Below are 20,865 nucleotides of genomic sequence, written 5' to 3' on the forward strand. Positions count from 1 at the left end.
TTGCGGCCCTCGTGGCAAGCTCGAGACCCCGTCTCCGGAATTCTTCGTCAAGGCTCTCCCAAAGGCTGACGCGGCTACACAGACGACACCGGCAGCGAGGCCGAGGACCCGACCGAGCTCTTCACCGCGACGTCGGCGTCCAGACCTCGCTGCCCTCGACCCCCGGCGGGCCCCTCGACGCGAGCGCCGCTGCCGCCGCCCCCACGCCTGCCGCCGCACCCCGAAGCCCACGCCCGCCGCCTCGCCGACCTGACGGCCTCACTGCGCGGCCTCAAGGACGCCTACGTCACGCAGAGCGAGGAACTCGCCGACGTCAAGACGGCCATGGACCTCCTCAAGGACGACCTCGGCCAGCTGACGTTCCCGAGCGCCCAGCAGCAGAGCGACTTTGTCGGCGGCTTCTCGCTGTACGGGTCGTCGGCGGGGCGCAAGGAGCCCGAGGACGAGATCAAGAAGGCCAAGGACAACATTCGGCGCGTCAAGGGCGTCATGCTGAGCACGCGCAATTTCCCTACGTCGTCGAGGTGAGGTGTCGGAGGCGAGTTGCACGGGTGACAGGGGCTGTGGAGTGGAGCACTGAGGCGGTTTTGTATAATACCTAGGGAGATACCCACGGGTTGTGGCGGTTCTGGATAGTTTTCTTGGCATTGTGCCTCACGAATGCGTACGCGTGCGATCAACAATTGTATTTGAACTTCAACACTTCTCAAAGCTACGGTCACTGGGACTGGAGCAAATACACTACGGTGGCACAAGGAGAGGCTAGCAACTTCTTCTAATACACATTGTATCCTCCATTATTGAACATGCTCCAGTCGATACCAGCAACATCTCGATAACAGAAAGCGACGGCTGGCCCCTGTTCACTCTTCACCACTTGCAAAGTAGCATCGAAAGCAACATCAACAGCCCACCCTTACCCATGCCATCCAGGGAAGTCCAGCATATGCTTGCCTCAGCGCTTCTAGTGACTGGGCGTTGTCTGAGCGGACGTAGAGCTGCTCTCAGGCTCGTAAGTTTCCCTGTGATGCGTCGGCTTGCCGCCAACAGATGCGATCCTCAAACGTGCAAACATGCCCTCCCATGAGTCCACATTGATGTGTTCATAGTGGCGCCCTTCTGCTTTCTGCCGTGTGTACCATTCCATCGTCGGCGGAAATCTGTACGACATGTATTTGCGTGTCTTGTCGGTCAGTCGGAATTTTGAGACTTCTTGGAATAGCACGTTGCCGCATTTACTTCGTCCAACAACCTCCTGTAGCCCATTACCACGTGGGGCGTGGAATACAATCTTTTCAGGGGAGTCGTCCTCAATTGTCGCTTGCTGCTCAATGAGATCCGTAGCCGGTGCTTCATGCTGCATGTTGACTTTGCGCCAGCCTCTAACTGGCAATACATGTTCGGGGGCAGGTAGCCATTGCTTTGCGCCACTCAGCATGATCTCCAGCATCTCCAACGTTTTATCAAGGACGGTGCTGCGCTCCAGGCGCGGGGGGTCAAAACCGCCGAGCCAGACTTGCTGGAACGCCATGCTAGGGTTCTTTTCCGCCGAATTCTTCTCCACAAAGTCCACCAACGCTTTTTGGGCTGGCAAGAGGCTCCCAACATGCACCGATCGATCGCTCGCAACACGTTGAGGTGCTGCAATGTCCCAGATGAGAAGCTCCGTAGCCCTGCAGGGCTGTTGGTGTGGATTAACAACTCGCCAAATGCCGATCCAGGGGTGTCGTTCAGGTAATCGATCCTTGGGATACGCTGCCGGATCCCATGGCCCTTCTATTGTGTAGAAGAATGCAACGTAGGTATTGTAGCCTCTCTGCTTGGCAAAAGGATAAGTAAAGCTGAACCAATTTCGGTAGGTTTCGAATCTACATGTCGTGTCACCAAAGTGATCCGCCATCTGAAAACTGTCATTGAACCATGATACGCAATACGAATAGAGCTTCATAAACCCTCGAACGTGCGCAAACTGGTAGCTTGAAAGATATTGGGCGAAATCTTCACCGCCTGCCCTGCCTAGGATCTGAGACCGGGCGCCAGAATCGTCCTGTGCAGGAGGCACCTGAGCAGCGACTTGAGTCTCCCCGGCTCGGGCTGAGGCGAGGTCAGGATCTCCCGTGGTCCTGGCAGCGTAGCGCGGAATCCGTATGTCCCGAGAAGACCGGCTATAATCATTTTCGTGAGATCCTAAAATGTGAAACTTTCGATACGAATCCAGTTTGGTCAGAGACCAGTAACCAAACCAATTCCCTAGACTCTGTTCATCATTGGCGTCGATGCAGTCGTTTACATAGATGAAAGGCTCCTGAACTTCATCCATGAGTCGGCCTTCGGCAGATCCAATCAGGTCGAGAACTATTGACAATGCCTCATGTCTAGCGGCACAATCTTCCTGAGTGATACCTTGCTGCTTTGCCTGTGATTCGAGCGCCTCCAAACTTGAATGTCTTGGCTGACGCGAGAACAGTGTCTCCCTTTGAGATGTTTTCTCGTGGGCAAGATCTTGCAAGAAGTCAACAATGGACTCGCTAACAACGAGCTTGACATAAAACATAGGCGTGGCTATGCGTTTCGAATACCACGATAGAAGCCTAGTGGCTTGCACCGGCTGGGTCAGAAAGAAGCTTGGTGTGAGAAGGACAGCACTGCCATGAGGGAAAAGTCTTGTCAACCTGATTTGACCAGGCTTCGAAGACTGCTCGTCTATTGATGGCATTGGTGGATGAACCTGCATAGCCTCTCCCAGTTCCCAGATAGTGTATGCAGCATTTTTCATGTCGTGAAGTAAGGGGCCAATACCAGGGAAAAGTCTGATCAAGGGCGTGACAGTTTCGTGTAGAATGATGGTTCCGCTCTGTTTGCGCTCCGAGTCAGCAAATGCGCGCCAATCACCAGTTCTCTGGGCCGAAAAGAGTTGGCAGTCAGGATTTGCTTCTGTGAGCCAAGCCGCCACACTATTTAGCATCAGGTCCTTGTTTGGGGGAAAAGCAAGATAAAAATCATGTCGGTGTGGCTCCCTTAATGACCGTACTGGCAGAAGCTTGTCATAATCGAATCCAAACATAGACCGCATAATATTGACTCGGTTACTGGCCACGACCTTGTGCGAGACACCGCCAGCCATAATGAGCGGCTGTGCTGCTGGGAAATTTGGTTTGAACACCATGTACCTTATCATAGCACCGGGTGAAGTCTTGGACTCGGCGCCGGGTAAGCAGGCTGTCCAGTTCTCGCATTGAGAAGGGTACACGATGCACAGAAGTCGGCGTTGGAGTAGAGGATGCGAATGACAGATCGAAGATAATCTGCAGCCTCCTCCAGACTGTAGTCTGATCGTCGACGAAGTGTTCCATTACAAGACCCCAGCCGAAAGACTTTGTTTACACTGAGATTCAAAGTCTTTAGCTGTAAAGATCCTGTCAAAAATTAACGGGTTCGTGTCGATGAAATGACGAACCCAAGACTCTTCGGTCCTTGGCACGTCATCAAAAACCACGTCCACCTCCTGGGAGTCAGCAGGACCCAGGGTTATTCTTTTTCTGACTGTTTGTGTCTGGCTTCTGCTGAGCGCATGCCTCAGAGGAACCTTTTTGAGTGTTGAATCGGTGGCAAGCGTAGTAGACGGGCGTATTGGCAGCCCCCTGGATAGTCCTCCAACGAAGAGTTCTTCATCGTTGGAATCACTTGCCTCCGGTTCACTCACAAGTGACGAGTCCTTGTGGTTGTGGCTGAGCCCCGGCTTCAAGTGCTCGCTACTGGGTGTTTCTCCAGTGAAATGCACAGAACGAGATTTCTTTCGAATGCGTTCCCCCTGAGGCTTGTCATTATCAAACGCCTCGCTGTATGCCTTTTTCTTGAGCGATGACTTCGTTGCCTCAAAAGAGGACCTCCTCTCCTGGACTGGAGAACCCTCAACAGGAGTTTTCCCGGACCCGGAGGCATTGGGTGTGTGTGTTTTTGCAACACCGGTACTGATGTTGAAAAGCCCAAGTTGACGGAGGTTTCCGGGTGCCTTGTCTGCTCTATCCCTTATCTTGAGCTCAGCCTTTCGGGTAGTTTGATAGTTGTGAAAGAGCCTGGCCTCTTTTGTAGGATCGACCATGGCGTCAGTAAACTTAGGCCGCGTCTGTACCTTCTTGCCACTGATGAACACATTGCCGGTCACGGTGCGGCACGTAGTCTTCTCTCCGCCGACCTCTTGGCTTTTCTTTCATTTCAAGTTCGGGGTGGGCTGGGTTGGTTTGTGCCGTCTGGCTAGCGGTGGTAAATGGGTTAAGTGATGACAATGGAACGCGCGGATGAGGACGCCTTCCGGGCTGTGCCCTGATATCCAGTGGTTGTCGGAATGGTTGGCTCCCGGCGGGTCGAGGCCTTTCTTGGAGGTGCAGGGCGTTCTTGATGCGCTGCCTTTTCGGCAGGAGCTTTGCGTTTGGGCTTCAGATCGCTGTAGGGGCCACCAATATTGAGTTCGGCACGCGGCCTGGGTTGCGATTCGGACACGTCTGGCTGCCATGGCGGCGGGATAACATCGTTGGCGTCGTCGTCTCCGCCTGCCTCAGCGTCACTCGTGTCGTAGTCCTGCTCCTGTTCGTCGTCGTACAGATTCATCGGCATTCCCTGATGTTTGCGCTTCAAGTTGCGCTTCCTGTGGCGCTCTCGGTGGGCTACCTGTTTGGCTTCCTTCATAGCGGCGGCTTCGACTAACCATGCTTCGATATCGAATGGTTCTGCCTCGCCCCGGTCAATCTTAGCTTTCATCTCTGCCCACTCTTGAAGACCGACAGTGGTGATGTTTGTCTCTGGCTCCCAAGTCCATTCATCTTTATCGTATCCAGTCCACTGGATCAGATACCAAGGGTCACCCTCTTCGTTTGGAGCTTCGGAAAGAACTCTCTCAAAGTTCCACTGCGTATCCGAGTCGGGTTGGCTGACGATGGTTGAGTTGATGGACTCATTGTCAGAAAGTTCATCGTCGCCCGTTGTAGGTGATGTGGAAACCGCGTTACCTCCCCTGCCCATCCTCCCGTTTGCACCTGCAGTCGGCATTTTCGCTGATGTTTATCAAAGCCCCGCGAAGTCTTTCCCTGGTTCACCCCAACGAGGTGAAATAAGACGGAAGGCTGGTCGTCAGAGCAGTGTAGCTGCCAGATGACAAGACTTCAATTGCAGACAGCCATATATACCGTTCATCACTAATGCGCTTCCTGGAAGGAAGGTGTCAGCTGAGAGCGCAGGGTGGTGATTTGTCCGGGGTGCTGGAGGAGCGATTGTTGATGGAAGTTCGGGCACAAACAGGCCTGAAGGGTGCCTTCTGTGAAGGATGGGTTTGATCGTAAAACGATGGTCTGAATCCGGTGGAGGCCGGAGGCAGGATCAGCTGGTGACACTCAACGTTGAACAAGCGGTGGCTTCTGTCCTGAAAATGCTGCCCCTTTGGTAGCTGTCAGGGACGGAGAAATCTGACGGCAACGTGCGCTTGTTGTCGACGCGAAGATTGGTAAAGCTCGGTTCCGCCTTGCAAATGACTGAACCCACACGGGGGATGGATGGGCCCGATGATACGAGAGTCAAAGGCAACTGTTGATTGCAGCTACGTTCGTCAAAGTTTCGACTCGGAGAGGAAGGGGGGCTGTGGTAGCAGCTGGCAGGACCTCTGTAGGTAAGAAGACGTCTAGAGAGCTTGATTCTCAGCTCATAGGCAACAATCCTCAGGTTTCGCACGGGCAGGGGTAGAGATGATTGACATGTCACGTTGGTGGGCAGACAGATAGTTGTGACCAACGACCAGTTAGCCCGCCTCGAAAACGCCAATGGCCGCGTCAGGGCGCGCAAAAGCGCTTATCGTTCCGAGATGCCACAAGATCACAGACATGTCTAGTGTCTGTTGAGGACAAGGCTGTTAAGTGCATCAAGTAATGTCGTGTTAACTTACTCGTATGCTTCATCTCTCTTCTCCATTATGGTAATGGGGTAGTAACCAATAATCAGGACCATCATGTCGACTGCACAGGACCCTGCGTCTACCAATCACACCAAAAAGCCTTTGTACCACACTTACCTAGGTACCTATCTAAGGTACCGTAGGTACGCTACCTTACATTGACGAACTGGTGAGTTGCCGCTAAAGGGCGACAATCACGTGGCCAGGCAAGGCCGGTCGAGACATTCCGTCTCAGTGAAACACGCCCGAATGGCGAAACTGGCTCCCATTCCCGCCCCTGCCGGAGCCTTTCGGTGGTATGTGCGTTGCCCGCATGTTTGTCGGGAGGGAACCTCAAAAAAGAAACCCCAGCAGTGTTCGACGAGTGGGTGAGTGGCAGACAATGTCGTCGTCGAACCAGACAATAGAATGCATCCTGCGGATCACGATTGTTGCCTAACCGGTTCCCGCAAGAGAGGAAGACGAGGTCCCCTAGTTACACAGGTACTTACTTACTACCTAGGTATGTCCACGACACCTGGGGCTCCCCAAGCGTCGAGGGATGGGTAGGTGGTAGGTCCCTGGGCAGGTGGTAAGGTAGGGGTCACAGCGCCGGGTGGATGCAATGCAGCCCAAAGGCTCCAGTGTTACTTCCATTCCAGCACCTCGCTTGCCCGTCACATGTGTACCGCTCCAGGCCCTGCGTTGCTGGTTTACAGGCGGTACCTTGGACGTTTTAGCGCACCAGCCCCGCTAGTGGCCAATCCCGAATCTTGTGGGCGCCCCGTTCAAGCACTCTCCTGCGGCGCCTGGGTCCGTTCTCCTGCGCTGCACTCGACCTGGAAACTCACCCGCCCGCCTTTATCTCTCCCGCCTCGAGCCAGTAGAACCACTTGGCTTCGGCCTCCATACCTCGCAATTCAACCCCAACCCTTTTGCCCTGCGCACCCCTTCGCCTTTGCCTGCAATCCATCCATCGACAACCTCTCTCACAACATCGCGCCGCCAGCTTCTATCGCCCAACATGGCCAACGACGAATATGACGTGAGTCGACCCGTCCGAGTTCCCGTAGACCGCCACGGATCCCTGGCTGGATCGTCCCCCACCACGCCTCCGCCCCTCCTTGTGTGTCTGTCTGGCTCGTGCTGACTTGAAGCTGTCCACAGTTCCTCTTCAAAGGTGTGCACCCACTTGCCGTGCGCTGGCGACGACGGCCGCGACAAGGCGATTCCGTTCGACGACCAGTCGACGACCAGCCGACGACCGCAACACGACGGCTTGCTGACCTGTGTCCTTCCTAGTGGTGCTGATTGGTGACTCGGGCGTCGGAAAGTCCAACCTTCTCAGTCGATTCACCCGAAACGAGTTCAACCTCGACTCCAAGTCGACGATCGGTGTCGAGTTTGCCACCCGTTCCATCCAGGTCGACTCCAAGACGATCAAGGCACAGATTTGGGACACCGCCGGCCAAGAGCGCTACCGCGCCATCACGTCGGCCTACTACCGTGGTGCCGTCGGCGCCCTTCTCGTATACGACATCAGCAAGCATCAGACCTACGAGAACGTCACGAGATGGCTCAAGGAGCTGCGCGACCATGCCGATGCCAACATTGTCATCATGCTGGTCGGAAACAAGAGCGATTTGCGCCACCTTCGCGCCGTGCCGACTGAGGAGGCCAAGGCCTTTGCCAGTACGTCGATGCCCTCGTTGCGGTGTAGCCTGCATACGGAGCAGCATTGCGACCCATAATTGGCTAACACCCCCCTGCAGGCGAGAACAACCTCTCTTTCATCGAGACGTCTGCCCTCGATGCCAGCAATGTCGAGCTGGCCTTCCAGAACATCCTGACTGGTACGTCGTGCTGCCACGGTCTTGCGCCGCTGCGCTTCCCCCTTGATGATCCGCTGTGTGCCTAGCTCTCGCGGGGTGTGCCGCCTGTGACCAACAACGAAGACTGACCGCCTTGCTCCACAGAGATCTACCGCATCGTATCTAGCAAAGCTCTCGACTCAGGCGACGGCGCGCAGGCTAACATCGCTGCCGGCACAAGCCTGTCGCTCAGCAAGCCCGCAGACGAGAACGCGGACAAGGGTGGCAAGTGCTGTTAAAGGGGCCGTTACATGTTGTTGCTTGCGAGCTTTCTCAAGGTCCTTGGGCTGGCACGGGTTCGTTACGATATCATGGCGTCTCACACATATGTCCCGGAATAGTACGTCACTTGGCTGGGTGAACGGGTGGCCTGCATCGAGGAATGACCAGGAATGCACGAGTCTTCTTTCATGATTTTACTGAGGGGGCGGAGTATAGTCTTGACCTTTCCTTTTGTTGTTATTGTTGTCCTCTTCCTCCCTTTCCCCCCCTCGGACCGCGTGGGCTTTTAGGGATCTGATGCTTTCAACGATCGTTCAGGCATGCCTACGTACCTACTTAAATGAAGATGGTTTAATGTGTCAATCTGCGCTTCGTCCGCTGCACCCTGGATCTGGTTTATCTTTCATCATGTAGGAACTCCGACCAGGCAAGAGAACCATAATTAAGGTAGGGGAGTATCAGAGAGGCCGGCATGAGATGACGACACATCTTGAAGACGCCCTGGACACCCCTGTGGAAGTTAACCACGGTGCCCATGTACATATGTACATATGGTGAAGTGGGCTGGATGTCACTCATTGCAAACAGTATACCATCACCGAGAACAAGATATCGAGTTCCACAGCGCACAAGGTTGTCTGCATCTCGGGGTTTACGACACTGTGCTGAGAGCCCTCGTGACATATCTCTGCTGCGCCAGCCGAGGCGTCATCGACCACACGACAGTCCAGAGCCCCTCAAACTCTCCCCCCCCTCCCTCAAAGCAATAGACAGGCTCTCTCAAACAAGGGGTTTGGTGTCGCGACCAGGTCTAGTCTAGATTGGGTCTAGCCCATTCTGTCTGTCAGCCCCACTACATCAGATCCTCCTTATCGGGCGATAACAGCGGCCCCGTCTAATTTTTTTGGACCGACGAACTTCGCATTGGAGAAAAGCTAAGGCTGGTTTACGGCCGACGACGACAGTTAGATTGAACAAAGACACCCCGTCGCCTACAACCCACGACATCGCCGAACATAACCGCCCTTCCAATCGTTCCTTCGACCAATTGCCCCCGATGGCTTCGGTCTACAAGTCCCTCAACAAGAGCAGCGCCTCCAAGGTCGAGGCGCCCGCCAACGGTGTCCGCAAGAACAAGCAGAGGGTTCTCATCCTGTCGACGCGCGGCGTCACATACAGGTCAGTCTCGGCGCCTCTGGTCCTCTCATGATGGCTAACACCAGGGTCATGGTCAATACTAACACTCTGGCCCCCCGACAGGCACCGACACCTCCTCAACGATCTCGCCAGCCTCATGCCCCACGGCCGCAAGGATGCCAAGTTCGACTCCAGACGAGGCTCTACGAGCTGACGAGCTCTGCGAGATGTACACTGCAACAACATCATCTTCGGCGGAGGCGCGCAAGGGCAAGGATCTCTACCTGCACTTTGCCAAGCCCCCCAACGGTCCCACCATCAAGTTCCACGTCCAGAACAGTACGTCCTGCCTGCCTTGCCTGGCTCACCACTCCTTCGTTCAGTCGCGCGTCGCATCGTTGTCATGAGCGCCCGGCCGAACAAACAAGCAGAACACAAAAATAGCTAACACATGGATCTTCTTCCGCATTTACAGTGCACACCATGGAGGAGCTCCACTTCACGGGCAACTGCCTCAAGGGCTCCCGCCCGCTGCTCTCCTTCGACGCCGCCTTTGAGTCGGAGCCCCACCTCCAGGTCATCAAGCAAATGTTCACGCAGACCTTTGGCGTGCCCCAGGGCGCGCGCAAGGCGAAGCCGTTCATCGACCACGTCATGGGTTTCAGCATCGTCGACGGCAAGATCTGGATACGCAACTACGAGATCAAGGAGGTCGAGGCCACGGAGGAGAAGGAGGGCGAGGAGCTCGACGAGGCGACAAAGAGCAGCAAGAAGGCCGCGGGCAAGGCGCGCGGGCTCAAGGATACGGATGTCTCCCTCCTCGAGATCGGTCCCAGGGCTGTCCTGACTCCCATCCTCAGTATGTCCCTTTTCTCTTCCTGTTCTGCAGCACTGGCTTTGGGGGTTGTCCTCACCGCATTGCACGCATGCGGTTTTCCATGCGATGGAGACATGCCGATGAACCCCACTTGCGTGACAAGAGACTGGCTAACGCATGACAACAGTTCTGGAAGGATCTTTCGGTGGTCCCGTCATCTACGAGAACAAGCAGTTCGTCAGCCCCAACCAGGTGCGTGCCGAGCTGAGGCAGAAGGCGGCCAAGAGGCACAGTGCGCGCGCGGAACAGACTTCGGAGAGGTTGAACAAGAAGGGAGATCTCGGCTTGCGGACGAACGGCGGACGGAAGCAGCCAACCGACGCCCTGGACCACAAGATGCTTTTCGCGTAACGGGTGTAGGGTAATGATCATAGAAAGGAAGATACCAAGTGACACACTGGGCGAGGTACGATTATCGTGAGGGTGGGCGTGTAGTCAACGACGAGTGTGAAGCCATGTGGCAGCGGTCCTCCTGCCTGAATTAGGGTTCGCTGCGGTCATCTGTAGGCGCGGCGGTTGCGTTTCAGCAATTGCTCGTCCCTTGCTTGTTTAATCACGGCACGCAAGGTACATTTGACGCCACGGCTCGCAAAACACCGTCGGCTGATTTAGTATGGACAGGTTTCCCTGGGGATTCACATCGACATATTCATTTATTAATTGACATGCCAGGCTTGAAAGTCATGTTGACAGGCTGTTGATGTGCAAATGATGACTATCTCTCCCCTTTTCTCAATCCATCCCCCTGTCCTCCTGTCACCACTACCAAAGGCATCTGCACAATCGTTGCGCCCTGAGCATGCCCAGGCATACATTGTGACGCACATTCAGATGCGCACGGCAGGCAGATGACCACGCTCAGTCAAAGCACGACCATCATCGCCAGGCGGTGACCAGTCGTTGCGGGAACGTCGCATAATACCCGGCGCGGGAACAGAGGCATCGGCACTGCCGTCGCCATTGAACTTGGTGTTGACTTGTCGCGGGTCCCCAACAATGCTCCCAAGGTCCTCAAGCTGCTCAATGCCATCCAGCCACCGCCGTTCATTGACCGCAGAGCGGATGGCAGCTTGCAGAGACTCTTGGTCGTGGACAAAAGTCGGATGACGCAGATTGACATCGTTGACGAGTCTTTTGCGAGGGTAACTGTAGAGGTTGTCGAAGTAGAACATCAGTTCCCCCGGGTCGAGCTTGGCATATGTGTCGACGATACGTTCGCAGATGCTGCGCTCAATCATTTGTTCAAGGGGCGTGGAATCCTCGGTCTGTCGCAAGAAATTAGCCGCGCTCATGACAATTGGGTCCCATAGGCAACTCACCTCAACCATGTTCTGCTCCAGGTTGGGGTAGATGTAGTGGCGGATCATATTCTTGACCGAGACAAAGAGCGCCCTCAGCTCCATGAGATCACTGGTGGAATACATTCGCATCTGGCTGGTCCCGTATGTCATGGACGAAAGGTTCCGGCTCGCCGCCTCGGGGCCGTGGACCATCACCATGGAAGTATCGCGCATGCAGCCACCAGCGGTAGAGTGCCCGGCGGAGCTTCTCTCTTTCCCGGTCCCGCAGGATTCGACAGCTTTCCGGTTCGGCAAGCCAGTGCAAACGAGGGTACAATTCCTCCCATTTACGCACGACAGAGCAATACTTGAGCAGAGGTCGCAGGTCCCTTTGCGTGAGCACGGCGGTGCGAGGGGCGGGCAGCACGACTGCGGTGGTGGGCCTGTCGGCTCCAAGAACACTGACGAGATCTTTCGTAGCTTTGGCATTCATCGACATGCCCCCACGCGATAGAGTGAGGCCAACAGAGTCGCCGGGGTATCGTCTGTACACGATTTTGCGAGGCTGGAATGTCCCCCCATGGTCATTGAAGTCGTCATCGGAGGCTGTGTAGACCTGCAGGAGTTCATGAAATGGGCTGAAGTCCCGCTGGAGGATCGGCAGCAAGACCTGGGCTTGGTTGCGGTGCAGAAGCCCGTAGAACAAGGTGTTAGTTTGCGCCAAGAGGAAGACGCTCTCGACATCGAGATGATGGTAAATGTCAAAAAGAATCTCCAACGGAAGGCCTTCAAGGCCGTCCAAAGTCCCGGACACCTTCGGTGTGGACTTCTTGTCATGAGTGGGGATCGAAGTCCCCACTCGGGAAGAGTACGTTCCAGCCATCTTTCTACAGGACGCGGAAATCTGACGAGCAATCGTTGTGAGTGTTCTTGGTGCTGGCTGTGGATACCGCAATGTTTTCCAAGACTTCAAAAAGGACCATGCAGGCAGGTTGTATGTTTCTATCTGTGCCCACAGGTTAATCATGGAAAGGTACCCAGATCGTTGTGAGAAAACTCACATTCTCGATCAGGGCTCAGTCTTCTCTATACCACTCTATGCTTCTTCGGGCTTCAGGTGGTCACCCTTGGCTTCAATGGCTCGTCCTCAACAAGGTACTCGAGCAGCAAAGCTTCGTTGTCGTCCGATTATCGGGCGGCGTCTGGTCGTTTGTGACTGTATGCCAGCCACGAAAGACAAGATCAAAGATCAAAGGAGAGTCGGCGCTCTCAAGGTGTCCCTCGTTGATGTTGTAATCAACAAGGAACGATGGACGGACTGGCCTACTGTTCAATCACCCCAGCACTGGGGCTATCAAAAAGGCTGGCAACGCCGGAGGGTGTCATTTGTTGTTGGGCGCGCTGCTGAGGCGCGGGCACAGAAGGATTGTGACCTTTCTGGAGAGCCATGGTTGCCTACAGGATGAAGCGACGAAGGGCGTCTCAAAGATGCAAAAGAGGCACAGTAGTTGACTCAGAAGGTAAAGTTGGCTTCAGGGAGACGCGTAGTACGACGCGAGATGAGGTGACCCTCAGCCTCGGGCCCGTGCTTGCTGAGGTAATGATGTCATCGGGTGCGGACTTACTATCGCCGACTACTCAGACTGTAAACAGCCTTGTCGACCTGTCGCGTAAGGTAGGCCATCATCAACCCTCTGCAAAGAGTCGTCCGATGCATGGGGTTGAATGAGATATTTGTAATGATCACGTAGCGTCTGCCTCTGTTGGTCTTGCCATGTTCCCAATTACAAGGACTCGATTGAAGACTCAGGAAGCGCTTTCTTCCATTCCCCTGACTGTCTCCTAGCCAAAGACCTGGATCGTCCCTACTGAGCATCTCCCATACAATGCTTACCACGATTAAAACTCATGTCCAAAGTCTGTAAGGCAAAAGGTCTTCCGATCGGGGAATTGAACCCCGGTCCCCGGCGAATGTCAGAGGACTAACGCCCTGGTGATGACAAGCCGATATCCTAACCACTAGACTAATCGGAATGAATTGATGAGAAGGAGTTTTTTGGTGTAATACACAATCTCAATGGAGCAGTTGTGGGGGGAGGGCAAGTTCTTCGATCCCACTTCGCGATGGTGGGGCGGGGAGGGCCATTTCGGGGTCGATACGGTGAGCCGAGAATCGACGGGCCCCGATGCGTGCAGTAGAGGGTCATAGTCAAATGTGGCGCGGCCATCACATGTGTTAATGATATTGAGGAAAGAGAGTGACCACTTCGGGTGATCGGAAACTGGAATTCGCAAGACAACGATGAGGGTAAGCTTCGGTATGCCGTCTAAGAAAGAAGCTTGGAGTAGACAGTTGAGTAATTGATGTTCAGAATGGGGACTGTGGGGACTACAATGTAGGTAGCCAGTTACATGGTAGTGCCTCGCTAGTAAACAACTGCTGTGCAATCATCAAGCTGCATGTGCTGTAATGCAGAGGGAGGGAAACTATTTTGGTAGGTCAACACGTAAGGATGGCGCCCGGCGAATTGAGTCACATCGTCGGAAGTCCGGACGCAAGACGGGTATATGCGAGCAAGAAGCTACGACTCGATGTCGCCATCATGCATGCCTACCGGGAGGGGAAACTCGAGTATAAAGTGGTAGGTTGAACGCTCGCCGATGAGATCAAGTCACCTCACCCCGCATCTCTTAGGGACCGCTGAAATGACGAACAACGCACCAGTTGACGTGACCGATCTGTTCGGTGTGAAGGATCTCGTCGTAGTGGTGACTGGTGGGGGAAGTGGTACGGTGCTTCTAGTCATGCCATGTCGTATCACCACTGACGAGAACCGCAGGTATTGGTCTCATGATCGCTCAAGCCTTGGAAGCAAACGGGGCCATCGTTTACATTCTTGGCCGGCGCAAGGAGACGCTCGACAACGCTGCGAGCACTTCTGTGAGTCTGGTCTTGTCTCATGTTGTATATCACAGGTCAAGACCTCTCTTTACTGATAGGACATCAAGAGGCACGGCAACATCAAGCCAATCCGGGCAGATGTTACCAACAAGAAGGATCTTGAGAGAGCCGTGGAGGAGCTTACAGCAGCCCACGGGTTTGTCAATGTAGTCATCGCCAACTCAGGCATCACCGGCCCCGGGCTCGAGGGATTGCCGGCGAATCCAAGCCTGTCACAGTTCAGAGAGAAACTCTGGAGCACCAGCTCAGACGAATTCACCAACACGTTTGCTGTGAACAACACGGGCGTTTTCAACACGGTGGCGGCCTTCCTCGAGCTCTTGGATGCTGGCAATAAGCGCGGCAATGTGCAGCAGAGAAGTCAAGTCATCGCAACAGCCAGCGTTGCGTCCTATAACCGACAGCCGTTGGCAGGATATGCGTATAGCAGCTCCAAGGCCGGGGTGGTGCATCTGATGAAGGCGTTTTCGACAGCGTTGGTCCCTTACGATATTCGCTCGAATATCATTGCGCCAGGATGTAAGTGGCGTGGGAGTCCGCGCACAAGTCACACGCTGATCTCAGAGCAGTCTACCCCAGTGAAATGACCGAGGGCTTGTTCGCAAAGCAGGGCGATGAAGCATGGCCCAAGAGTATGATTCCAGAGGAAAGACCTGGCGATATACAGGATATGGCGGGTGCGGTGCTTTTCCTGGTGAGCCGCGCTGGAGGCTACATCAACGGTAACGTCCTCCTTACGGATGGCGGCCGGGTCGCAGTGGTGCCATCATCGTACTGATGTTGGGGACAATGGAAACGCGGTGTAGGCGGAGACTTTGTGAGGCAGCAAGATATCTAGCTAGGGTGCCTTTCAAGTAGCACAGTCACAATCCAATGTCAGACTGACTGATGGAGAGGACCTTGACGGCCGAGAAAGGGGCGTACAGGTGGGCCCAGCTGTCAGGCGTATCATCACGTGATATGAGCATATCCATGAGGATGGCAACGACTCTATAATGTCGAGGTCAAGGTGATGCATAGGTACCTGACTAGGTACCTAGTGTGAGGAGAAATAATGGGATAGGCCTTGAGTTCATTTACCAGAATCAGGGAAAGCGGGCATTGAACCTGGAAGAAAGAAAGAATGGTAGAAGTCGGTACAAGGCGACGAGACAGTCTGGCGGAGCCGCAGTCGAGCGTCTCACACTGTATACTTGCCTTGGCGGGCCCCAGGTGGTAGCCGCGCCTGAGCTTCCGTCCCGGATTGGCCCTCACCTTCACACTCACCTTCACCTCTCCAGTACTACCTGCGGCTCGAGCTCGATGAATGCGCTGCTATAGATTTGTCGCAAATTGTTTCGACGCAGCTTGAGCCCCCTTCTCCCTGTCGAAATAATCACACATTTTATCAAAGGTTGCGCGTCCATGGTACCCCGGAATGGGACTCACGACAAGTACACCTTAACAATCAAGCTCCTCTGGTCAAAGGAGGCCGAGTTGCATAACCAGGTCAGTCACAAGTTGCCATTTCTCTCGGTGACGCATCCTCCCATACCCGAGAGCTCTCTGTTGCATCTGTTCCTTATAATACTCTTTCGTCCTTACATCCATGTCCTGTATACAATCGCTGCGCGACCAACGCCTCTCTTGCCCGAGCTTGCGAAGAGACAGGTGTATACACTTCACCGACATCACAGACTCACTAGCTGTTCAATCATTCGACCAAGATCACCAGCCTACTATCGGCCTTCCACTTTTCGAACATACGATGTGCTGACGTACCTGCAGCCCCTCAAGCATCGGAGCGCATCAGTGGCGTGGCCCCATATCTGATCGATCCTCCTGGGAATCGGAAGCTTCCCTTCTCGAAAGCTCCCGGTCCCCGGTGTCCCAGAGGTCGACAGATGCAGAAAGACGCCCCCATGGACGGGGAGGACTGGCAGATGCGCGATGCCGCAGGATCCAACGGTGTTGCAGGGCCCCAGCCTCCTCCAGACCAGGGCCCCTCAGTCAACGGCACTACTTCCTCCGACGAGGAGTACGACGAAGGCTATGATGAGGAGTACGAGGAGTCAGAGGACGCCACTATCGTGTCTCAGCTGCGCCGGCGTGGTCAGCTTCCAACAGGATGCTGTTACGATGATCGGATGAAGCTACACTGTAACGCCGACTTTACCTCTCATCCTCACCACCCGGAGGACCCACGTCGCATAGAGGAGATCATCAAGGCTTTTAAGAAAGCTGGTTTGCTCTATACAGGGCCCGAAGCCAATGTTGCCAAGATTGTCCAGGATACCCCGACAAAGTACATGTGGCGCATCGCGGCCCGCGAAGCAGCCAAGGAAGAGATTCTCCTCGCGCATACCCCAGATCACTTTGCCTGGGTAGAGAACCTATCGACCATGTCCTACACCGAACTTCGTGCCCTCAGTGTAGAGCTCGACAAGGGCCGTGCCTCTCTCTACGTCGGCAGTCTGTCCTTTCCGGCGGCACTGCTATCGTGTGGGGGCGCCATCGACACATGCAAGCAGGTTGTCGAGAGCAATGTCAAGAACGCCTTCGCTGTCATCCGGCCGCCAGGACACCATGCCGAGTACGACCAGTCTCTCGGGTTTTGTTTCTTCAACAACGTCCCAGTTGCTGTCAAGGTCTGCCAGCAGGAATACCCCGAAATCTGCCGCAAGGTCCTCGTGCTCGACTGGGACGTTCATCACGGCAACGGCATTCAAAACATCTTCTACCAAGATCCTAACGTTCTCTACATATCAATACACGTCTACGAGAACGGCCAGTTCTACCCTGGCCAGCCTGAAAACCCCATGGTACCGGATGGTGGCATGGAGCATTGCGGTACCGGTCCTGGTCTCGGCAAGAACATCAACATCGGCTGGCACGCGCAAGGCATGGGTGACGGCGAATACATGGCTGCCTTCCAGAAGATCATCATGCCCATCGCAAAGGAGTTCAACCCTGATCTCGTAGTCATCTCGGCAGGTTTCGATGCTGCTGACGGCGACGAGCTCGGTGGCTGCTTCGTAACCGCCCCCCATGCTACGCCCACATGACGCACATGCTCATGTCTCTGGCCCGACGGCAAGCTCGCCGTGTGTCTCGAAGGTGGCTACAACCTACGGGCGATATCAACATCCGCGGTCGCCGTCGCCCGGACGCTCATGGGCGAACCGCCCCCTAGAATGGAGATCCCCAAAATCAACCGGGATGCGGCTAGAGTCTTGGCCACGGTCCAAGCATACCAAGCGCCGTACTGGGAGTGCATGCGGCCCGGCATCGTCAATGTGGCTGATATCCAGGACCAGCATGCGACGCGCTTGCACGACCACATTAGGCTCGGACAGCGACAGGACCTCGCGACGCGTCACAGCATGATCCCGCTTTACATCCAGCGAGACGTACTTTTCAAGGCGTATGAGAACCAAGTGCTGGTGACGCCAAACTTGCAAGAAACAGAACGTCTTCTGGTTATTCTGCATGACCCGTATGTCATCATGCCCTACTGGTAAACTGCTTTACTGACCCTACAGGCCGCAACTGGTCGCCCAACCCGATTCTCATGACAACCATCTGGAGTCCCACAACGCGTGGATTGTAAGCCTAGTTGGAGGTCTACTGAAATGGCTGATGCTGACTCGGATCCTCACAGGTTGATCCGGTCGTTGAGTACATCGACTGGGCAGTCAGCCAGGGTTTCGGCGTCATGGACATAAACGTTCCAGCCTCGTTGCCTCAAGAAGAAGTGAGTCCTTGAGAGGGCAGCCACACACCATGCACTCCATGCTGACGCAGCTCAGGACACGGACCCTTTCATTCCTCGCTCGCCAGAGAAGATCATGCAAGCCCAATTGCAGGAGTTGGTCTGTTATCTGTGGGACAATTACATCCAGCTTTACGAGAACGCTACAGAGATCTTCTTGATGGGTGTAGGTAATGCCTACCTCGGAGTCAAGGTCCTCCTCATGGGCAGAGGTATGTTTGAGTGCGAGATCAGGATAAGCCGACAGTGCTAACGAGTGACAGACTGTAAGCCACGCATTACAGGTGTCGTCAACTTTGTCACGGGCACGCTCCGTCCCGTCAAGTCAGACGTGGATCCAGATCTGTCAGCCTGGTACAAGGAGCACTCACAGGTGTACATCGCGAGCGACCATTTATGCTGGAAGAGTGAGGACTTGACGCGAAAGGTGCAGAAGCGGCGATTTGGCTCGGTCAAGCGGAGCCCGACCAACGGCCTCAGTAAGATGATGCAGCTCCACGCCGAAGACGTCCATGCCTGGATCTTGCAAGCCATTGCCAGCAACAAACCTGAGACGACAGACGATGAGAAGATGTCATGAGGTAGAGGTAGAGAGTCGATATTGGAGACTGAAGAGAATATCGCTGCAAGTGGAATGTGGCCGGGCGATGGAGTTGGTTTGCGAGGTCATTTCTGCACTACGAAGGGGATGGGTAGTTTGTGCGTATACACCTAGTGGCTTCCGTCAAGCATTTCGTCATGGAATTGACTGGACTTTTTGAGAGGCACCCCTTGACTTTCTGCTGTTGCCATTGAACAGTATAAAGAAATGTGAACACAGACGTGACCATCAGTTGCGAACAGGTGTAAGACGGTACCGTACCACTGGCAGTTATACGGACCGCTGCCGTTTCCTTATCGGCGCGTCTGATAAGACCCCTGCTCCTTCCTTACAGGGAAAAGTTTCCCTGACGCGGCGATCCACTCTCAGGAACCTCAACGACTTGGTCCTCTCTACCTTGTCAGCCCGCCATACCTCGACGAAACCGCGCTCAAACTACAAACTCCGCCGCGAACACGTCTGCTCGACTACCGAACACCATTGCGGCATCAACTTTACGAAACCCACCGTGTGAAGAAGACCGACACACCACTTGTGCGAAGCACCATCGTGCTGACCAAACGATGGATCGCGATCGCAGGAACCGGTAAGCAGCCTCATGGCGCCTTGCACTCCGGCCGCATCTCCCCAAAAGGCCTGCCTGTTCCCATACTCATGTGTGCACTTCAGGTTCGAGGATGGAGAGGTCACTAGATATGGCGCCGGCGAATCATGGCGGCCCTTTCCCCGCGGCGATCATTCGCCCCGGAGAGCCCGCAGCCCGCCTCCCCCCCGAGACCGTGACCGCGACTGGGACCGCGACCGTGAGCGAGACAGGGATCGAGACCGCGACCGAGATCGAGACGTCAGGGACCGCGGCAGGGACAGAGAGCGACCGCGGAGCCCGCCCCTCATCTCGGACAGCTACGTGCCCGGCCGGTCCCCAGGGCGGCCTGGCCACTCGCCGCCGCCGAGGATGGGTCGTTCACCACCGAGACCTGGGAGAACACCACCGAGACCTGGGAGATCACCCCTCAGGACTGGAAGATCACCCTCGAGGCCTGTGAGATCACCCCTCAGACCTGGAAGATCACCTCCGAGGCTTGGGAGGTCACCGCTGAGGCCTGGTCGATCGCCACCAAGACCAGGAAGGTCACCGCCGCGTATCGGGAGATCGCCGCCCAGAATGGGGCGCTCACCGTTGCGCCGAAGGTCTAGAAGTGCAGAGCGCTTTCGTCCGTTGAGGGATCGGTCGCCTCGTGGGGGTGGTGATAGTTGGAGGCGGAGGGAGAGGAGTCGCAGCCTGCAACGGCGCCCGTCACCGCCGCCCAGACGTAGTCCATCTGGGAGGCGAACACCTTTGGGCAGGTCGCCCGTCATGAGGCATGATCGTATGGACAGGCCCAGGTCGCCGATGAGGCGTGACAACAGGGACAGACCGTTTGAGCGACGGGATGACAGGTATGAAACTCGTTCTGTCACTCACTAGCTGTGATCGCGCTAACAGCTGTGTCAGGAGACGATCCCGCTCCCCTTTCATTCGTGACAGAGGCTTTCCCGACAGATCGCCCATGAGAAGATCTCCTGGGCCTCGTGGCGGATTCCGGGCCCGTTCGCGAAGCCCAAGCCGCCGCGGAGGCGAGAGATATCAGTCAGGTCCATTCAACAGGCGCCCATCGCCGCCGCGGGATTCGGCTATGCCGTCCGCTCTGAACTCACGCTCAGCATCTGGGAAATCCTCTCCTCACCCACAACCCGCGCGGCCTCGCTCGCGTCCCCACTCCCGAGAACGGGAACGTACGCCTCAGCAGCCCAGCAACGCGACCTCCGTCGCGATTCGAGATGGTCCAAAACCCGCACCACAGGAACCTCCGCCTCCTGCTGCCTCGGCCGCCCGATCGCCGCCCCGGGGCAAGTCGCCGCCCCGTGGCAAGTCGCCTCCTCGCGGTAAGACGCCCCCACGCGGACCAGCCGCTCTGCGCGCGCCACCTACCGGTCCTGCAGCCAGCCGAAACTTCACCGCACCCGCAGCTTCGCCATCCTCCACTCCTGCCCCTCGGGCCCAGCCAGCCCCCAGTGGCCCTCCGCCGCGCGCCGAAGTCACGAGCCCGACCATCCCTCCCGCCGGCCCACGAGGCTACGTCGCGCAGCCCCGAGGCGGTAGCTTCAGCAACCGCGGCCGCGGGAGCTGGTCCAACGGACCCCCTCCCTCACGGCACAGCACCCCATCACTTCGCCTTCGCCCACGCTCGGCCAGGGTAACGG

At 55.7% G+C, this 20,865-nt stretch overlaps 9 protein-coding genes and 1 non-coding gene across 10 annotated transcripts in view; 7 read left to right on the forward strand and 3 right to left on the reverse strand.

Annotated features, from left to right (window-relative positions):
- The window catches only part of VDBG_03651 (conserved hypothetical protein), a gene marked incomplete at both ends in the record, with an annotated part of 1,183 nt that extends 655 nt beyond the window's left edge, over positions 1 to 528 (forward strand). The window contains one exon of the mRNA XM_003005652.1: positions 83 to 528. Coding sequence (XP_003005698.1) covers positions 83 to 528 — 446 coding nt within the window. The remainder of the gene's footprint in view (positions 1 to 82) is intronic.
- Positions 529 to 964: 436 nt separating this feature from the next.
- On the reverse strand, positions 965 to 5,046 carry VDBG_03652 (conserved hypothetical protein; the record flags this gene model as incomplete). Its single annotated transcript, XM_003005653.1, has 3 exons — positions 965 to 3,229; positions 3,458 to 4,207; positions 4,285 to 5,046. The coding sequence occupies 3 exons, from the start codon at positions 5,044 to 5,046 to the stop codon at positions 965 to 967; spliced, it is 3,777 nt and encodes a 1,258-aa protein (XP_003005699.1).
- A 1,856-nt stretch (positions 5,047 to 6,902) lies between these two features.
- Positions 6,903 to 8,030, forward strand: VDBG_03653 (GTP-binding protein ypt3; the record flags this gene model as incomplete). The annotated part of the gene is made up of 5 exons (XM_003005654.1): positions 6,903 to 6,965; positions 7,088 to 7,100; positions 7,223 to 7,612; positions 7,693 to 7,773; positions 7,897 to 8,030. 5 exons carry the CDS (start codon positions 6,945 to 6,947, stop codon positions 8,028 to 8,030), a joined length of 639 nt encoding a protein of 212 aa, XP_003005700.1.
- A 1,040-nt stretch (positions 8,031 to 9,070) lies between these two features.
- VDBG_03654 (ribosome biogenesis protein BRX1) lies at positions 9,071 to 10,378 on the forward strand (the record flags this gene model as incomplete). The annotated part of the gene is made up of 4 exons (XM_003005655.1): positions 9,071 to 9,192; positions 9,326 to 9,489; positions 9,626 to 10,009; positions 10,155 to 10,378. 4 exons carry the CDS (start codon positions 9,071 to 9,073, stop codon positions 10,376 to 10,378), a joined length of 894 nt encoding a protein of 297 aa, XP_003005701.1.
- Positions 10,379 to 10,854: 476 nt separating this feature from the next.
- Positions 10,855 to 11,541, reverse strand: VDBG_03655 (conserved hypothetical protein; the record flags this gene model as incomplete). The annotated part of the gene is made up of 1 exon (XM_003005656.1): positions 10,855 to 11,541. One exon carries the CDS (start codon positions 11,539 to 11,541, stop codon positions 10,855 to 10,857), a length of 687 nt encoding a protein of 228 aa, XP_003005702.1.
- A 1,701-nt stretch (positions 11,542 to 13,242) lies between these two features.
- On the reverse strand, positions 13,243 to 13,341 carry VDBG_15079. The gene has a single exon. It is a non-coding gene; the product is annotated as a tRNA-Asp (tRNA).
- A 672-nt stretch (positions 13,342 to 14,013) lies between these two features.
- Positions 14,014 to 15,047, forward strand: VDBG_03656 (conserved hypothetical protein; the record flags this gene model as incomplete). The annotated part of the gene is made up of 4 exons (XM_003005657.1): positions 14,014 to 14,095; positions 14,148 to 14,248; positions 14,317 to 14,788; positions 14,839 to 15,047. The coding sequence occupies 4 exons, from the start codon at positions 14,014 to 14,016 to the stop codon at positions 15,045 to 15,047; spliced, it is 864 nt and encodes a 287-aa protein (XP_003005703.1).
- Positions 15,048 to 16,152: 1,105 nt separating this feature from the next.
- On the forward strand, positions 16,153 to 17,313 carry VDBG_03657 (histone deacetylase clr3; the record flags this gene model as incomplete). Its single annotated transcript, XM_003005658.1, has 1 exon — positions 16,153 to 17,313. One exon carries the CDS (start codon positions 16,153 to 16,155, stop codon positions 17,311 to 17,313), a length of 1,161 nt encoding a protein of 386 aa, XP_003005704.1.
- Positions 17,314 to 17,546: 233 nt separating this feature from the next.
- VDBG_03658 (histone deacetylase clr3) lies at positions 17,547 to 18,783 on the forward strand (the record flags this gene model as incomplete). The annotated part of the gene is made up of 5 exons (XM_003005659.1): positions 17,547 to 17,744; positions 17,791 to 17,854; positions 17,910 to 18,002; positions 18,058 to 18,232; positions 18,284 to 18,783. 5 exons carry the CDS (start codon positions 17,632 to 17,634, stop codon positions 18,598 to 18,600), a joined length of 762 nt encoding a protein of 253 aa, XP_003005705.1.
- Positions 18,784 to 19,316: 533 nt separating this feature from the next.
- On the forward strand, positions 19,317 to 19,818 carry VDBG_03659 (predicted protein; the record flags this gene model as incomplete). Its single annotated transcript, XM_003005660.1, has 2 exons — positions 19,317 to 19,424; positions 19,525 to 19,818. 2 exons carry the CDS (start codon positions 19,317 to 19,319, stop codon positions 19,816 to 19,818), a joined length of 402 nt encoding a protein of 133 aa, XP_003005706.1.
- Between the last annotated feature and the right edge of the window lie 1,047 nt (positions 19,819 to 20,865).

This window comes from Verticillium alfalfae, genomic scaffold, assembly GCF_000150825.1.
Source record: "Verticillium alfalfae VaMs.102 supercont1.4 genomic scaffold, whole genome shotgun sequence".
In the NCBI taxonomy this organism is placed as follows: Eukaryota; Fungi; Ascomycota; class Sordariomycetes; order Glomerellales; family Plectosphaerellaceae; genus Verticillium; species Verticillium alfalfae.